Source organism: Taeniopygia guttata, chromosome 7 (genome assembly GCF_048771995.1).
Source record: "Taeniopygia guttata chromosome 7, bTaeGut7.mat, whole genome shotgun sequence".
Lineage (NCBI taxonomy): Eukaryota > Metazoa > Chordata > Aves > Passeriformes > Estrildidae > Taeniopygia > Taeniopygia guttata.
In genome coordinates, this window is record NC_133032.1 from 5,305,736 (window position 1) to 5,320,469 (window position 14,734).

At 47.6% G+C, this 14,734-nt stretch overlaps 1 protein-coding gene across 3 annotated transcripts in view; it reads left to right on the top strand.

The window, feature by feature from the left end:
- The window catches only part of ITGB5 (integrin subunit beta 5), a 66,390-nt gene extending 52,105 nt beyond the window's left edge, over window positions 1-14,285 (top strand). For 2 of the 3 annotated variants that reach the window (XM_030277124.4, XM_072931997.1), the window contains 3 exons: window positions 2,995-3,111; window positions 4,529-4,695; window positions 5,223-5,805. In XM_030277124.4, the coding sequence (XP_030132984.1) occupies window positions 2,995-3,111; window positions 4,529-4,695; window positions 5,223-5,318 (380 nt within the window). In that variant the 3' untranslated portion in view covers window positions 5,319-5,805. Of the gene's footprint in view, window positions 1-2,994; window positions 3,112-4,528; window positions 4,696-5,222; window positions 5,806-14,101 lie in introns of those variants that run through there. The other variant, XM_072931996.1, reaches the window with a different exon arrangement.
- Window positions 14,286-14,734: the final 449 nt, after the last annotated feature.

A 14,734-nucleotide genomic window follows, 5' to 3' on the forward strand; every position in this document is an offset into this window, starting at 1 on the left:
GGAATCGACTGCTACAAGTCTCCCTGGCAGTCTCCTGCCCTTTGTGTCCTCTTCTAGAGGTCACCCCACATGTGCATCCTCAGCAGATGTCTTTCTCCCCACTCTTTTCAAGATACATTCTGGGAGTTCCTGCTTGCTATTTAGGGGAGTAGAGGGGATCCAGACTTGTGATAGATTTAATCACAATCCTGACCTTGGCCTTAGCGATGTCTCTTGGAGGGAGCATGGAGATCAAGCAGGGATAAGTTACTGTCTGCATCTGGCATTTCCTCCTCTTCCTTAGTTTATAGAGGTGGGAGTCCCATACCTTGCTCAGCCTTTCACTCACTTCCTCCTAAGCTGTCTGCAGGTGATGTTTTTCCCACTGACTCCTCTCACATCCAGTGCCCCACTTTTAAATTATGACCAGTGGAGTTTCCTACCCTTCCCTTTGGGACACTTGCTCTCATTCTCTCCATTCACCGTGCAGTTTAGCAGGGAGTGCACCTGCACCAGCATCCTGAGAGAGGTTTGGAAGTTCAAAACATGCAAAGCTCCTTTCTAATGCCTGTCTGGCCAGCAAATATTGGAAATCAAAGCTCATACCTCCTGCCTGGTTAGTGTACTATGCCAAAGTCAGCTTTTGTTCTGCCGGCTCCCTGAAAGGTGAGGCTGGCTGTAGTTTGTCAGCCTCCTGCATGGCTTTCAGAGAAAAATCAGCCAGGCTTCTGCTTTAAGACATTTTTGGGAATTATGTCTATGCTTCTGTTGAACTGTTGTCAGATTGCATATAGTGGGAGCTCAAGGCACTTTGTGGGTTGGAGATCTGGGATGCTAGAGAAAGAGAAAAAGCAAAATATTACTAAAGAAAGTTCTTGTGGACTATGGACTTCCTCACAGGCAGACTTTGCCAAATCCTGGTTTTCGAGTGCTTTTGTATAATTTAGCACATGTTACAAGACCCTGCTGAAAGGCAGAATGCTGATATTTGTCACAGAATACATAGGTCTGTATTGTCCTGGCAGAGGAGGATGGGACCTTCTTAAATATTGAATTGCAATGAACATAGCCTTGAACATCCCAGCTGTATTTTGACTCTGGATATGACACAGTCAGGGCTTCAAAGCTTTGTACAGCAGAGGCCTCGGTCATTGGACTCACGAGCCAGAAGGCTGCCTCATGGGAGGCTTGTATGACTTCCTTTGGACTCTGCATGATGTCCTTCAGTTCTGCAGTATTACCTTTGCATTCCTGGCAGTTCAAGAGAGGAGCTTGCAGCGTGAGAGGAGCATGACAGGTCCTGCTCCGAGCTGAACCTGGCAGCAGCACACATCAGTGAACCTGAATACTCAATGGAGCCCTCACACCTCTCTCTGTTGACATGTGATCTCTGAAACCTAGTGAAGATAAACAGAAATCATTACTATTGAGACTTTAATCACTGTATCTTTTACTGAAGTAATGGTGCAAGGATGGGAGTGAAAGCAGCTAGTCCTACAGGAACTAAGATTTGCTGCTCAACTCAAAAGGGCATTAGTCAAGAAACCTGGAAGTATTATCTATATTAATCTAATTAGTACTTTGCTTTGTAACAATCAACACTTTTCCAGCCCATTCTTTGCTATCACTGTGTAGATAGAAGAGGTTTTCCTGTCCCAGGGTAGGAACAGCTGAGGTTTGTCCACACCAGGAATGTGTCAGGACTCACCAGAGGGGCAGCTGCATCTGAGCTCAGCTGTTGAAATGGAGGGTATTAATCTTTTAACTGGATGCAGGTCAAAGGCATTGAAAGGAAAAACAAACAGACAGGAGAGAGCTAAGGGGCTGGCATAGCAGTGGCCATTAATGCGATCATTTTTCAGCATGACAGGCACACATACAGGAATTGTGGAAAGCTATTTCCAGGTGCCTAAGACAAGGTCATGGATGTCTTTGCCAGCCAACAGCACTGACTCCCCAAATTCCTCTCCCATGAAACTCTCAGCCCTCGCAGACTTGCAGAGTTGTGCTCCTGTCACAGCCAGAGATGCTTCCCCAATTCCCTCCAGTCACTGTCCCTGCAGTGGGGGCATCAAACAAGCTTCGGCTGTGCAGGGCAGTGCCTCTGCTAAGCTAGATCTGCAAATCTTAGGTGATTGCTTTGCTTAATCTTAAATTGCTTCTGTGAAGCAGCCTTCCTCAGGCAGCGCTGACAGTGGCCAGGCTCTGTCAGACACAAACACACAGCACTCACATGGCCCTGGGTATAAAGTCCTCTCATTTCTTGCAACTCCTATATCTACACATCATCCTTGCAACCAACTCCTCCCCCCCTCCCTCCTCCCCTTCCCATTTTCCTTTTCTATCTCACTCTTTGAAAACAAACTTCTCAGCCCTTTCTGCAGCTGGAACCATTCAGTACAGCTGGAGCAAAGCTGGCCACGGGCTGCTGCTGCTGGCCCTGTCTGAGTCAGTGCCCCTTGTTTTCCCTTCACCTTCCACTCTTCAAGAAATGTAGCAAATTAAGAAGAAAACTGCATTTATTGCAGAAGTAGACTTGCATGAAGGAAGAATGTGTGTGTGTGAGGTGGAGTCTGTTTGCTATGTGATGTTTGCCAAGTGCCACATTTTCTCAAGCAATAAATCTGGATGGTGCTCAGTTACAGTTTGTATGAGTTGAGATCAAACTGTGCTGCTTTCCAGGCTTATTCCTCATTCCTCTGCTCCAGGCATCCCTGGAAAGCTCTGCTTATCTTGCAGGGGGGAGCTGTGCTAATTCCTAATATTGAACCTGCCAGCTAAGTCAACTAAGTGCTGTATTGCAGCTTTAGACATAGCCTGTTAGACAGGCTGCCTAGTTCAGAATCAGGGAACCCGCACCATTTCAAGTTGTTAGGGGAGAATTACTCTAAGAAATAGAGGTTGTTGGAAGCATTTCTTTGAGAAATTGTGGTACAAAAGTTGTGAAGTGTTTAGGATTTTTTTAAATGTATAAAAACTTATACAAAATCCTGTGATTCTTGCATCTGGTTCCAGAAACGGATGACCCTAACGCGATCCTCTGCGCCTACCCAGTGAACAACTGCGTCATGAAGTTCACCTACTTGGAGCTTCCCAGTGGGAAATCCAACCTCACCGTCCTCAAGGAGCCAGGTTGGCACTCCCTTGGGTTTCTTTTTTAACAGCACAGGCAGCTTCAGGAGAGGTGATGGGCTGCTGGGGAGCCTGGTGGGCTGCAGAAAGGCTGGCTGCATGTGTGAGCAGATAAAAACAGGGTGATTTAAACTGAAGTGTTTTACGGTGATGAAACCCAGCTCCAAATGCTCCCAACTTAGTAAAAAAGAACTATGAGAGTAAACCTTGCACCTGAGCAATCAGCATTGCCAGCAAGTGGCTGAAGAGCTTTAGGAAGCTGAATTAACTGAAGCCTATTTAAGTAGTAAAAATGTACGCTTGATTTTGAGATAAAGCCCCTGAGAGCAAAAACATCAGCAGGGGACACCTGGTGCAGCTGCCGGTTAAGTCAGGATGTTGGGAAAGCCCTGCACCACCTAAGGATTTCCACATTGCTAAGGAGTTCTGGTCCAGGCAGTGTAAGGGCTGCGTGTCACTGCTCCCCTCCACAGGCTGTGCAGACAGCTGTGCTTCCTAGCGTTATTTAATCACATTCAATGCATTTGCTCAAAGAAAACCCCTCGTGGTATTGCAGGGCAAGCTGGCGAGCATCCAGCAGTGCATTCCTGTGATTTGCTCTGGTCCTCCGAGGCACAGGCCAATATGGGAAAGATTGAGATTCCTCATGTTCTATTTCAATTGTGCTGCAGCTTGCACTTAATTGAAAGGCCAGCTAATTAGCTGACAGATAATGTCCTTATATAAAAGTCCTTAGTGGTCACCTGTCTCTGTGTGGGAGAAGCTGAGCTGGCTTTTGCCAGAGTCACCTTAACTCTCTGTGTCCCACGTGGGTCAGCTGGCATTAAAACCCTGCATCACTGTTGGACAGTGGCACTGCAGCCTACTACGTGACATCCATGAGAGGTGTCCCTTTGACCTGCCTCTAGCCAGGAATTTATTTAATTAAAAAAAAAATCAGTTCGATTTCAGAGGGCACTGTTGCTTTTTCAAATTTAGCCGCTGCTGCTAGCGCTGCCTGAGGTCACTTGCTCTGTGGCTGCAGTCAAGTTTTTGCACTATGACACAAAATAACTCACATATGGATGCTAGATGCAAAAGAGGGAGAAAAGAGCAAAAGGAGGGAACTTTATTTTCGACCTCGCAATATATAGAATTCTAAAAGTGACAGTGGATTGGAGGATGAAATTGTTACCTCTCCAACCACACTGGTCAAATCAAGTCTCTCAATTCTCTTTTCCCACAAAGAAGAATGCAAAACAATCACTATTTACATGACAGTGCATGAGAACTCCAGTAGAAATATGTAAGCATTAGAAGGTATAGAAAACTTTTAGAAGAACTGTAAAACTTTCAAAAGAACGGGGTGACACAAGGAATTACCAGATCTGGGATACACTCACACCAGAGCTAATTAGCTTTTCTGCCTCACTGCCAGCCTGCAGCTCAGCCCCCAGTGCTGTGACCATCGTGCTGGCAGTGATTGGCAGCGTGGTGCTGATTGGCATCATCCTGCTGGCGCTCTGGAAGCTGCTCGTCACCATCCACGACAGGCGGGAGTTTGACCGGTTCCAGAGCGAACGCTCCCGTGCCAGATACGAAATGGTGAGCCTGGGGTGGGGGTGCTGTGGGGTAGGGGGAGCTGTTGGGATGCAGCAAAACAGCTCTGCAGTGATGGAGAAGGGTGGCAGGAATGAGGGATGCAGGCGTCCGTGCCCTGTGGTGCCTTCAGGGTCCAGCATCTTGCACTGCCTTCTCCTAGGCAAGTTATAAATGCTTTGCAAAACTATACCCAGCCTTTGGTTTAATCATCTATTTCCAAGCAGAGCTGGAGGTTGGAGGAGGTAGGAGAGACTGTGGTGGCAGCCACATTGGTCAGGTCTCTGAGGGAGCCCTTCTGGGCAGCTTTGAGGGAGATGCTCAGCATTGGAGGGCAGAGCCTCTGCCTGCAGGCAGGATGGAAGAGGGGCCTGATGGACCAACTCTGGTTAAACAACACTGCCTTTGGATCTGAATGTTCAGTTCCCTCAAAACCAAGCACAGCGCTGTCACCAAACAAACTGGTATGTTTTTACCACGGCATGGACTCTGTTCCTCATCCTTGTTCTTTTTGTCTGCTCCTCTCTCCAAAGGCATCCAACCCTCTCTACCGAAAGCCTATTTCCACGCATAATGTAGAGTTCACATTCAACAAGCTCAACAAGTCTTACAACGGTACAGTTGACTGAAGGGGTCTCAGTGCCTGGCACTGCCGTGGACAATTGCTTGAATGGCTGGGCTGCTTCCCCACTTGAAGACGGGATTCTCTTCAGGGGCGAGAATCCCTTACGACGGGACTGGTCGATGACCAAAGCCTGGTATTTGCACAGTAAGGAGAAAGGTCTGTTCATTCTGGAAGCATAGATACGAGGGCAGGGTCCCTGCTTGTGTTGATGGACTCTGAGCCATGTGCATCTCCATACCCCAGCTTTCCAGATGTATTAAACCTGCCAACTAAGTGAACCAAGTGCCATATTGCAGCTTTAGACATATCCCGTTAGGAAAGGTGACTAGGTCAAAAATCAGGGGAACCCACTCCATCACAAGTTGTTAAGGGGGAATTAGCTTGAAAACAGGGTCTTGGAACCATGTGTGTAAGAAATTAGGATAAAAAAGCTCTGCAGTCTTTAGGAATTTTTTTTATATAAACCCCAAAATAAAACAGTTGTGCATGTATGATGGTGTGAGTAGAGTGGATTGTTTCTTTGCTGAGACCCCACCAAAACTGGGGCTTGCTCCTCCTGCCAGCAGCAGTGGTGCTGCCTGATGGATTTATTAATAGAGGCTTATCAGTCAAAGCATGGCTATAAAACATGGAGCTGGAGCTGTAGGGACTGCCACAGAAGTTGTGTTGATTTAATATACTTGTGTTGACCTCGGGGCAAGGAGTGCCTCAGGGAGCTCCTGCTCTGAGCCAATGGTGTCAAACAGATTGGAAACTGGTGGGAGCCCAAGGAAAAGGGAGGTCAGTCTGAGGAAACTAATATAAACACCCCTTCCTTACGGTGTGCAAGTAGGTGTCCAGCCTAGGTGGCTACAGGAAGGCAGCTGAGAGCACACAGTAGCTCATCCAGACTTCTGACTTTTTACCAGAGGACTGTTGCTGTGGGGTCCCGTGGAGCCCAGCTGGAAAAGCAGGGGAACCCTGAGCTTTTGGAAAGAGACCTGGAAAAAGACTGGTGTTGTTGCTTCACAACGTATATTTTGCTTTGTTTTTTTGCTTTTTTTTATTTTTCCCCCAAACTATTCCCCCAGCCATGTCTGTTTTCCTCTGGAGCTGGGGTTTAGGTTACCCTGCTGACAGCTGCAGCTTTAAACCCACACAGATGGGGCTGCAGCCGCTGCAGCAGAGAGAAGCTGGAGCAATTGCTACTGCCTGGATTTATTTTTCCTTTTCTTTTTAAATTTCTTTTTTTCTTGTCTCTTCACCCTGAACAGATCATGCAATAGTCAGCTGAAGGAAGCTTGCCAGGGAAAAGCAAAAACAAATGGTGTTCATTGTTTTGACTTGCTCTTCTCATTGGAAAAGGGCCATGGGCCCATCCTTCCGGATTTATTTTTTTATGTGTTTTTGCCTCTATAAACAGAAGCTCTTATTTGTTCAGTAAAAACAGCTCTCCTTCAAGAACTTTATGCCCCCCCCCTCCCTCTGCCTACAAGCAGAAATGAAGAAATTCAGCAGACCATACTAAAAATATCTCTGAACTGGGATTTTTAGGAGGGCAGCAAGTGGCGCCTCGGTGGCATTGGTGCTGATCAAGTGGGGTAAAAAACTCAAAACCTCAACCAAATGAAATTTATGCTGTCTTCCTGCTTGATTCCACTAAATCTACCCTAGCAGGAGAGAAGAGTGCAAAGATCCATCCTGAAAACAAGTGCAGGGGCAGGCTCTGGTTAAACGCTGCCTTCATGTAACCCACCATGGGTGGGCTGGAAGTTGTGCTGCCTCCTCCTGCAGCACCAGGAGCAGCAGGACAGGCCTGAGTACTGCACAGGGCAGCTCTTCAGAACTCCACATCTCCTACACCATAATAAAGTCCAGGCTAAAGTTTGCAGGCTGAGAAATTGCATTTTGAATAGCTGGGACTAACCTTGCCACCTGGGAAGGAGCATCCATGGGGTAAATTTGGGATTTGTGATCATCCCACTGCCATGTGCCAAGATGGCAAGACAGATTTCATCACTGACACAAAAAATAGAAAGCAGACAGAAAATAATCATCACAAGGAGACAGAGCAAGTTTAGCTTGGTTCACATGGCTGCCTCACACAAGTCATACTGCCCCAGGCACAGAAAGGGGGAGCAGGAAGGAAAGCCCAGGAAAAGGAAGGGCAGGAATGCTTTAAACCAGCTTTGCCACCCAAAGCAGCAAACACTGTGAATACACTTCTGCTTCAGTTAATTTGTGAGGGACCAAGCAGTTCAAAAACAAATCCACCCCTTTGCACTCTGAAAGGAGAGGCACAGGCAGTGCCCCCTGCCACCCTTTCCCTTGAACTCCTGCAGATTACCTTTGTGCTGTGGCATTTCCCACAACACTGGGTTAGGGCTGAGAGACTGGGCAATCCAAGCAGTTGTAGGGAGCCAAGATTTGACTCATTTCTAATGGGTGGTTTGGGCAGGGAGAGTGGAAAAAGCACAGAAAAGGCTTGGGGACGGGACTGCAAGTGCCCTCCTTCCCCTGCCCAGGGAGACGACTCAGCTGTGAAACAGACTGGTCTGCAGAGTAGGTAGGGAGCAGTGTGGGACCAAATAAGCAAGGGAAGGGTGCCACAGGCCAGGCTGCTAAGCCAGTGTACAAAAGGAAGTGAATAGGGTTGATGCTGTCAGTGCTGCCTGTGATGCTTCACCGGGCAGTGCAGAGCAGCCACCCAAATTCAGCTTCTCCTCAAGGTTATATCTTTCAAAAAAAGTAAGGAAGCATTGCTAAGGTTTTGCGTTACTGGGTAAGCAGATCTGCCTTTACCCTTGCAAGAGGAGTGCCAAGCACAGTCATGGGAGTGGTGTATTTCAGTCAGCAGCAGTTTATTTGTGTCTGTAAATACATGCAGCCTGACCACAGCTAGCATTCCTGAATGAAAACTCCAGGAGAAGGCACCAACGGGTCAAATGTGATGGAAAAATGTGCTTGTCTAGCCAAGCTGGAATCCGGATGCCCTTGCAACATCATCTCCTCTCGGTTCCCCAGCCACAGCTGACAGGCTGCTGCTGCTGCTGCTGCAGGGTTGCTGTGGCTGGGGCTCACCAGTGCCTTTTCCCTGTGCTGCTGGTCTGGGGGAGGAGGCAGCACCATTCCTTGGGAAAAGTCAAGGCCAGTGGCAGCATTATTTGTTTTGATAGCTGTGGAGATGAAGTGAAATGGTTCTCTGTTACACAAGCCCGAGTGAGGCATGCCTGCCTGCATGCTCATTGCCCTCTACGGTGGACTAAGAAGGTGCTCAGCAGCTGAAGGCAAAGCCCAGGCTCTGGAAGATGAATGCTCCACACTCTTGAACTTTTTTAACCTTGTGTTTCTCCAGCCACATGGAAAGCCAAGGAGCTGCAGTGTTGAGAAAAGGATCACTAAGCTGCCTGCAGGAAATGCCACACTGGGGTCACTCACTGCATCGGCACCCAGCAGCATATCCCAGCACCGTCTCCAAACCTGAACTGGAAATGGCTGTTGTTCTCCTCTCCACTGCCAGCCTGCAAAAGTCAAAACTATACAGCAGAGACACAGGGGCTTATTCATCCTGTCCCTTTCTGCATGCCCACTAGTTTATGCTGGTGTCCACTGGATGCAGCCAGATCAGAAAAATGTCCATTCAGCTGCCATGGCCCAGGATCACCCAGTCTGTGTGGGGGCAGAGGTTGCAGCCTTGAGCTTGCAGGACCCTGTTGTGCACAAGGACATGGAGGATTTATTTCCTAAATTACTTCATTGCATTTTAACACAAGTCACCACTATCAAGGCAAGCATACTGGTGATTAGCAAAACTAGTGTATCTATGCTACAAATAACTGCTGTAAGGCTGTCATGGTTTAACCCCAGCTGACAGCTCAGCCCCACATAGCCACTCTCTCACTCTGCCACAGAGGGATAGGGGAGAGAATCAGAAGAGTAGAAAAGTGAGAAAACGTGGGTCAAGATAAAAACAGTCCCGTAAGTAAAGCCACAGCTGCATGCAAGCAAAGCAAGGAATTCATTCCTTCAGAGTCTGGCTGGCAGGTGTTCAGCCAGTCCCAGGAAAACTGAGCTCCTTCAGGCCTGGTGGTGGCTTGGGAAGACAAACGCCATGACTGTGAATGTACCCCCCCCTTCCTTCTTCTTCCCCCATTTCTGTGTGCTGAGCATGATGCTCTGGGATGTCCCTGTGGTCAGTGGGGGTCAGCTGTCCTGGCTGTGTCCCCTCCCAGCTCCTTGTGCACCCCCAGCATCCTCGCTGATGGCATGGGGGGAGGAGCAGAAAAGGCCTTGAATCTGTGTAAGCTCTGCTCAGCTGTAACTAAGACATCTCTGTATTATCAACACTGTTTCCAGCAAAAATCTGAATTGTGCTAGCTGCTCTGAAAAGCATTAACTCTATCCTAGCCAAAACCAACTCAGGCAAATATGTATTTCAACATCAGCAGAAATCAATGTTAGCAGTAAGGAATATTAGGGGCAAGTCTATATTTAAATTTTACAAGTCACCATAAAATTACCACTAGTAAAGCAGCAAAAATACTTACCGGTAATTATTATTTAGGACAAGAGGGAATGGCTCCAAGTTGTACCAGGGGAGGTTAAGATTGGATATTAGGAAAAATATCTTCACTGAAAGGGTTGTCAAGCATTGGAACAGGATGCCCAGGGAAGTGGTGGGGTCAACAAACTTGGAGGTGTTTAAAAGGCAAGTCGATGTAGCACTTTGGAATGTGGTTTAGTGGTGGACTTGTCAGTGCTGGGGTAACACTGGGATTCAATGTGTGTAAGGGTTTTCTCCAACCTAAATAATTCTATGGCTTTATGATTCTAATCTAAGCCTTTCTTACTTGGAGTGAACAGGTCATGGTTCCCTTTGGAGGTATTTGAACACTAGACAGCGTACTCAGAAAGGCAGCAACCCTCCTTTTGTGCATTCAGCTCCTAGGGTTACTGGATGGCAGCACAGACTAAAAATATGCACTCAATGACTGACGGTCTTTTCCAACCTAAATGATTCTGTGATTATATGCATGCCTGTATAGATGTGTGTGTGCATATATGTGTGTGTGTGTGTGTGTGTGTGTGTGTGTGTGTATGTGCACATACATATGTAAAATGTTATAAATACATACATACATATATATAAAATGTTATATAAATTGTTGCTGGTACCAAGTGCTTGTCAAACCCATCCCAGGACTGGGGCCAGATGACAACAGAAATGTCATGTGGACAATGTATTGGGACTGAGACAGAGTTCATTTTCCCTTAGCAGCCCTCACAGTGCTGTGCTTTGCAGTGCAAAAGGTGTTGACAACACACCACTGCTTTGGCTGCTGCTGAGCTGACCTGTCCCTCTAACATTCCCTCCCCATCAAGGGGCTGGGAGTGGGCAAGGTCCTGGGAGGGCACACAACCCGGCCAGCTGACCCAAATTAGCCAAAGGGATATTCCATACTGTGTGATGTCAGCTCAGATATAAAAGCTAAGGGAGGGAGGAGGAACAGGGAGGCATTTGTTACTCTGCACTGTTTGCTTGCTGGAGCCACCACTATGTGTGCTGAAGCCCTGATTCCTTGGAAGAGCCTGAACATCGCTGGCTGATGGGAAGTAGAGATTGACTTTTTCCCTTTGCTCATGCACATGCAAACTTCTGTTTGTCTATTTTTATGCTTTAGTAAACTGCCTTGTCTCAACCTATGAGTTGTTTTCCATCTTATTCTCTCCTGTGTCCTGCTGGGAAGGGGAGAAATAGAGAGGCTCAGTGGGCACCTGGTGTCTGGCCAAGGTTAGCACGCTACAGTCCTTTTTGGTGCCCAAACGTGGAGTGAGATAAAGGCAGTTTTATATACAGATAGATATATATATATGTATCTGTATTGCATGCTGTAGTAAAAAGTACATCGTAGTTATAGAGTAGCAAGTTCTCATGCAGGATACGGTTTCTGTCAGCTGCACTGCTTATCTCTTTGTTTTGCTGAGTTTGGGAACATGTTAAAAAAAACAATGGTTCTGTGCTTTGCTCTTACACTGATGGCCTTGTTGTGTGTGGGGAGCTATTTTCTGGGGACTTTAATTGATGTGAATGCTTTTTTAATGCAGGCTCCCATGGTCTTTGCTGATCCTTATGTAAGCCATTTAATACCCTTCATAATATTAGCTAATACTGTTGGCATGCTCTGGAGTTTATGGAATCTGGCATCATCCTGGGGTAGGAGAAAACAAACTTTAGGTGAAGAGATACTGAAAGATGCCCTGAAGCATCCAGTTCCTGGGTGGCAAGGTGCATGGAAGGATTTGGGCAGGTTCCTAGGGCGGTTATCACCTCCTATTGCCTGGGACTTTACACCTGAACAGGTAATCAACCCTGACAAACTGACCTGTCAGCTGATAGAAGGGTGCCTTGCCCACCCCACTGAACACCAGCGGCTTCTTGCTCTGTACTGGGGCCTGGCCTGTGCCTACCGAGCCACTGTTCTGTACTTTCAGAGGGCTGTAGTTGAGGCAGGAACCCAAACTGCATTTGAGGACACTAAGGCTGAGTTAAGGACTCCAGCCACAGCAGCTACAGTAACTGCCCCGGAAGTGAAAGCACAAAAATGGACAAGGCAAGTTACACACCCTTTCCATCAATTAGTAAAGGAGGAAGAAGAAGGGGAAGAAGAAGGAGAAGTAACAGTTGGAAAGGAGGGGTTAGATCAAGAAGCAGGTCCTTCAACAAAGAAATCAACAGGAGTGAGGCAAATCAAACAGGAAACCGAAGTCACTCAGTCCCTGACCTCATCAGAACTTTGGGACTTGCGAAAAGATTACAGCCGCCAGCTGGGTGAGCCAATTTCTGCCTGGCTGCTTCGATGTTGGGACAATGGGGCCAGCAGACAGCAGTTAGAATGGCATGAAGCCCAACAGCTGGGATCCCTTGCTAGAGATCAGGAAATTGAAAGAGGAATTGGAAAAGAAGGAGCAATTTGCAGCCTCTGGAGATGGCTCCTCTCAAGTGTGAGGGCAAGATACCCATTTAAGGAAGATCTGGTGAACTCCCCAGGGAACTGGACCACTGCAGACGAAGGTATCCAGTACCTGAGAGAATTAGCAGTGCTGGAAATCATCTATAGTGATCTAAAAAGTGACAGGGTCCTTGAAGATCCAGAAGATGCCCATTGCACAATGGCCATGTGGAGGAAGGTGGTTCAAAGTGCCCCTGCATCCTATTCCAGCAGCTTGGTATCACTGTACCACCCACAGATGGATACACCAACCGTAGAGGTGGCGTCCTCCTGGCTCCGAAATGTAGAAGAAACTCTGGGCACTTCCTCATCCCTACAAGCCAGCAGCCCAGCTTTTAGGGGCAGCCCAAGGGATCTGTCCTCTCCTTCCCCGGTCAGAGGGAAGGGAAGCCCCAGGCGCAGGCCCCGCGGTGAGCTCTGGTTCTTTCTACGGAACCAGGGGGAGGACATGACGAAGTGGGTAGGTGAGCCCACCTTTAAGCTGGAAGCCCGTGTCCGTGAACTGAGAGGGAAGAAAGCTGTGAAAGGGTCACCCAAGAAGACTGCCAGTGTAGTTGCCACAGAGAGACAAGAAGGCAATCAGCGATTTCCCAGACATAAAAGAGCTAAAATCACTTCCTTTCACCCTGATGAGGGGACTTCTGATCTGGCATCGCAAAGGTCAGACAGTGAATACTCTGACCAGGAGCAGGAATAGAGGGTCCCTGCCTCTGGCCAGGAGGAGGAAAGGGATGACCAGGCATACTGGACTGTATGGGTTCAATGGCCTGGCACATCAGATGCGCAGAAGTGCAAAGCTTTAGTAGATACATTGTACATTGATGCCATTAATGCACAGAAATGCAGAATCCATCTGGATCTTTGGAGTGACAGGGGGATGCCAGGAGTTTTCTCTGTTAGACGCCAAGCTGAGCTTAACAGGGAACAAGTGGGAAAAGCACCCCACTGTGACTGGGTCAGAGGCCCCTTGTATCCTTGGCATCGACTAGATACTTCAAGGATCCAAAAGGATCTTTGGGCTTTTAGTGTAGCTACAGTAAATACAGAGAAGATCAAAGCATTATCCACCCTGCTTGGCCTCTCAGAAGATCCCTTCATTGCAGGATTGCTGCGGGTTGAATGAAGACCAGCAAGTACCAGGACTGTGCATCAGCAGCAGTATCTCACCAACCAAGACTCTGTAACCCCATCCATGAACCCCCATCCATTAGTCCTTGGAGAGCCAAGGAGTGATCAGCAGGACCTGCTCACCCTTTAGCAGCCCCATATGGCCAGTGTGAGTCTGCTGGGGAATGGAGGCTGACAGTGGCTGTTTGGGCCTGAATGATACACCTGTGAGTGCTGCTGTACCTGACATGTTGGAAATTCAATATGAGCTGCAGTCAAAGGCAGCCAAGAGGTGCCACCCAGGTTATACACAATTGTGAAATGTGCTGCAATCAAGTGAGCCATGCAAGTGGAGTCTCCTTGGAAGAGAGGGTGGTGGTTGGGGTTCCAGGATGGTGAGGCCTGGCAAATTGACTATATTGGGCTGTTGCCACGAACACGCCAAGGCAAGAGTTACATCCTCACCATGGTAGAGGCAACAAGTGGCTGTCTGGAAACATCCCCTGTAAAACATTACCACTGCTTGAGAGACCTTGACATCCCAGGCCTTGAGACATAGATTTTGTGGCAACATGGTAGTACAGAGAGAATTGAATCAGACAATGGGGGTCACTTTAAAAATAAACTCATAAACTCTTGGCAAAGAAACATGGCATTGAATGGATATAATCACATCCCTTATTACCCACAGGCCTCTGGGAAGACTGAAAGATGTAATGGACTGCTGAAAACTATGTAAAGAGTGTAAGGTAATGGGGCATGGAAGCACTGGGATGCAAATATAACAGAAACCACTTAGCTACTCAACCCTAGGGGATCTGGTAACCACCCTGGTCCTGCCCAAATGAAACCCTTCACACTGTGGGAGGAAATAAGATCCCTGCACACATAGGGAAGTGGGAAAGTCAGTGTGGATTTCTCCTCCCATGGGAAAAGGCAAGCCTCTTTGTGGGATTGTCTTTACCCAAGGACCCGGGTGTACTTGGTGGGTGATGAAGAAGGATGGGGAGACCTGGTGTGTACCTCAAGGAGATTTAACCTTGGGGAAAAATAATCTGTGGTGTGAGTTGTATGTTGCAGGAAGTAGCAGAGATTATATGAACTGATGAAGAATTAATTTTGCAAGGAGCATGAAGACAACAAGCAACAACAACCTGAGCCAGGCTGGTGTCAGTGCCCAGCAATCAAGTGTGTTACTTCTCCTGTCCAGATCACTCATCCTGATGGAATGGAGCCCAAGTCATGGATCTGGAGAGATGAAAGAAACCCATGAAATGGAAAAATAATATGTATCATTGAAAGGGCAGGGGATAGTGGTTAATGA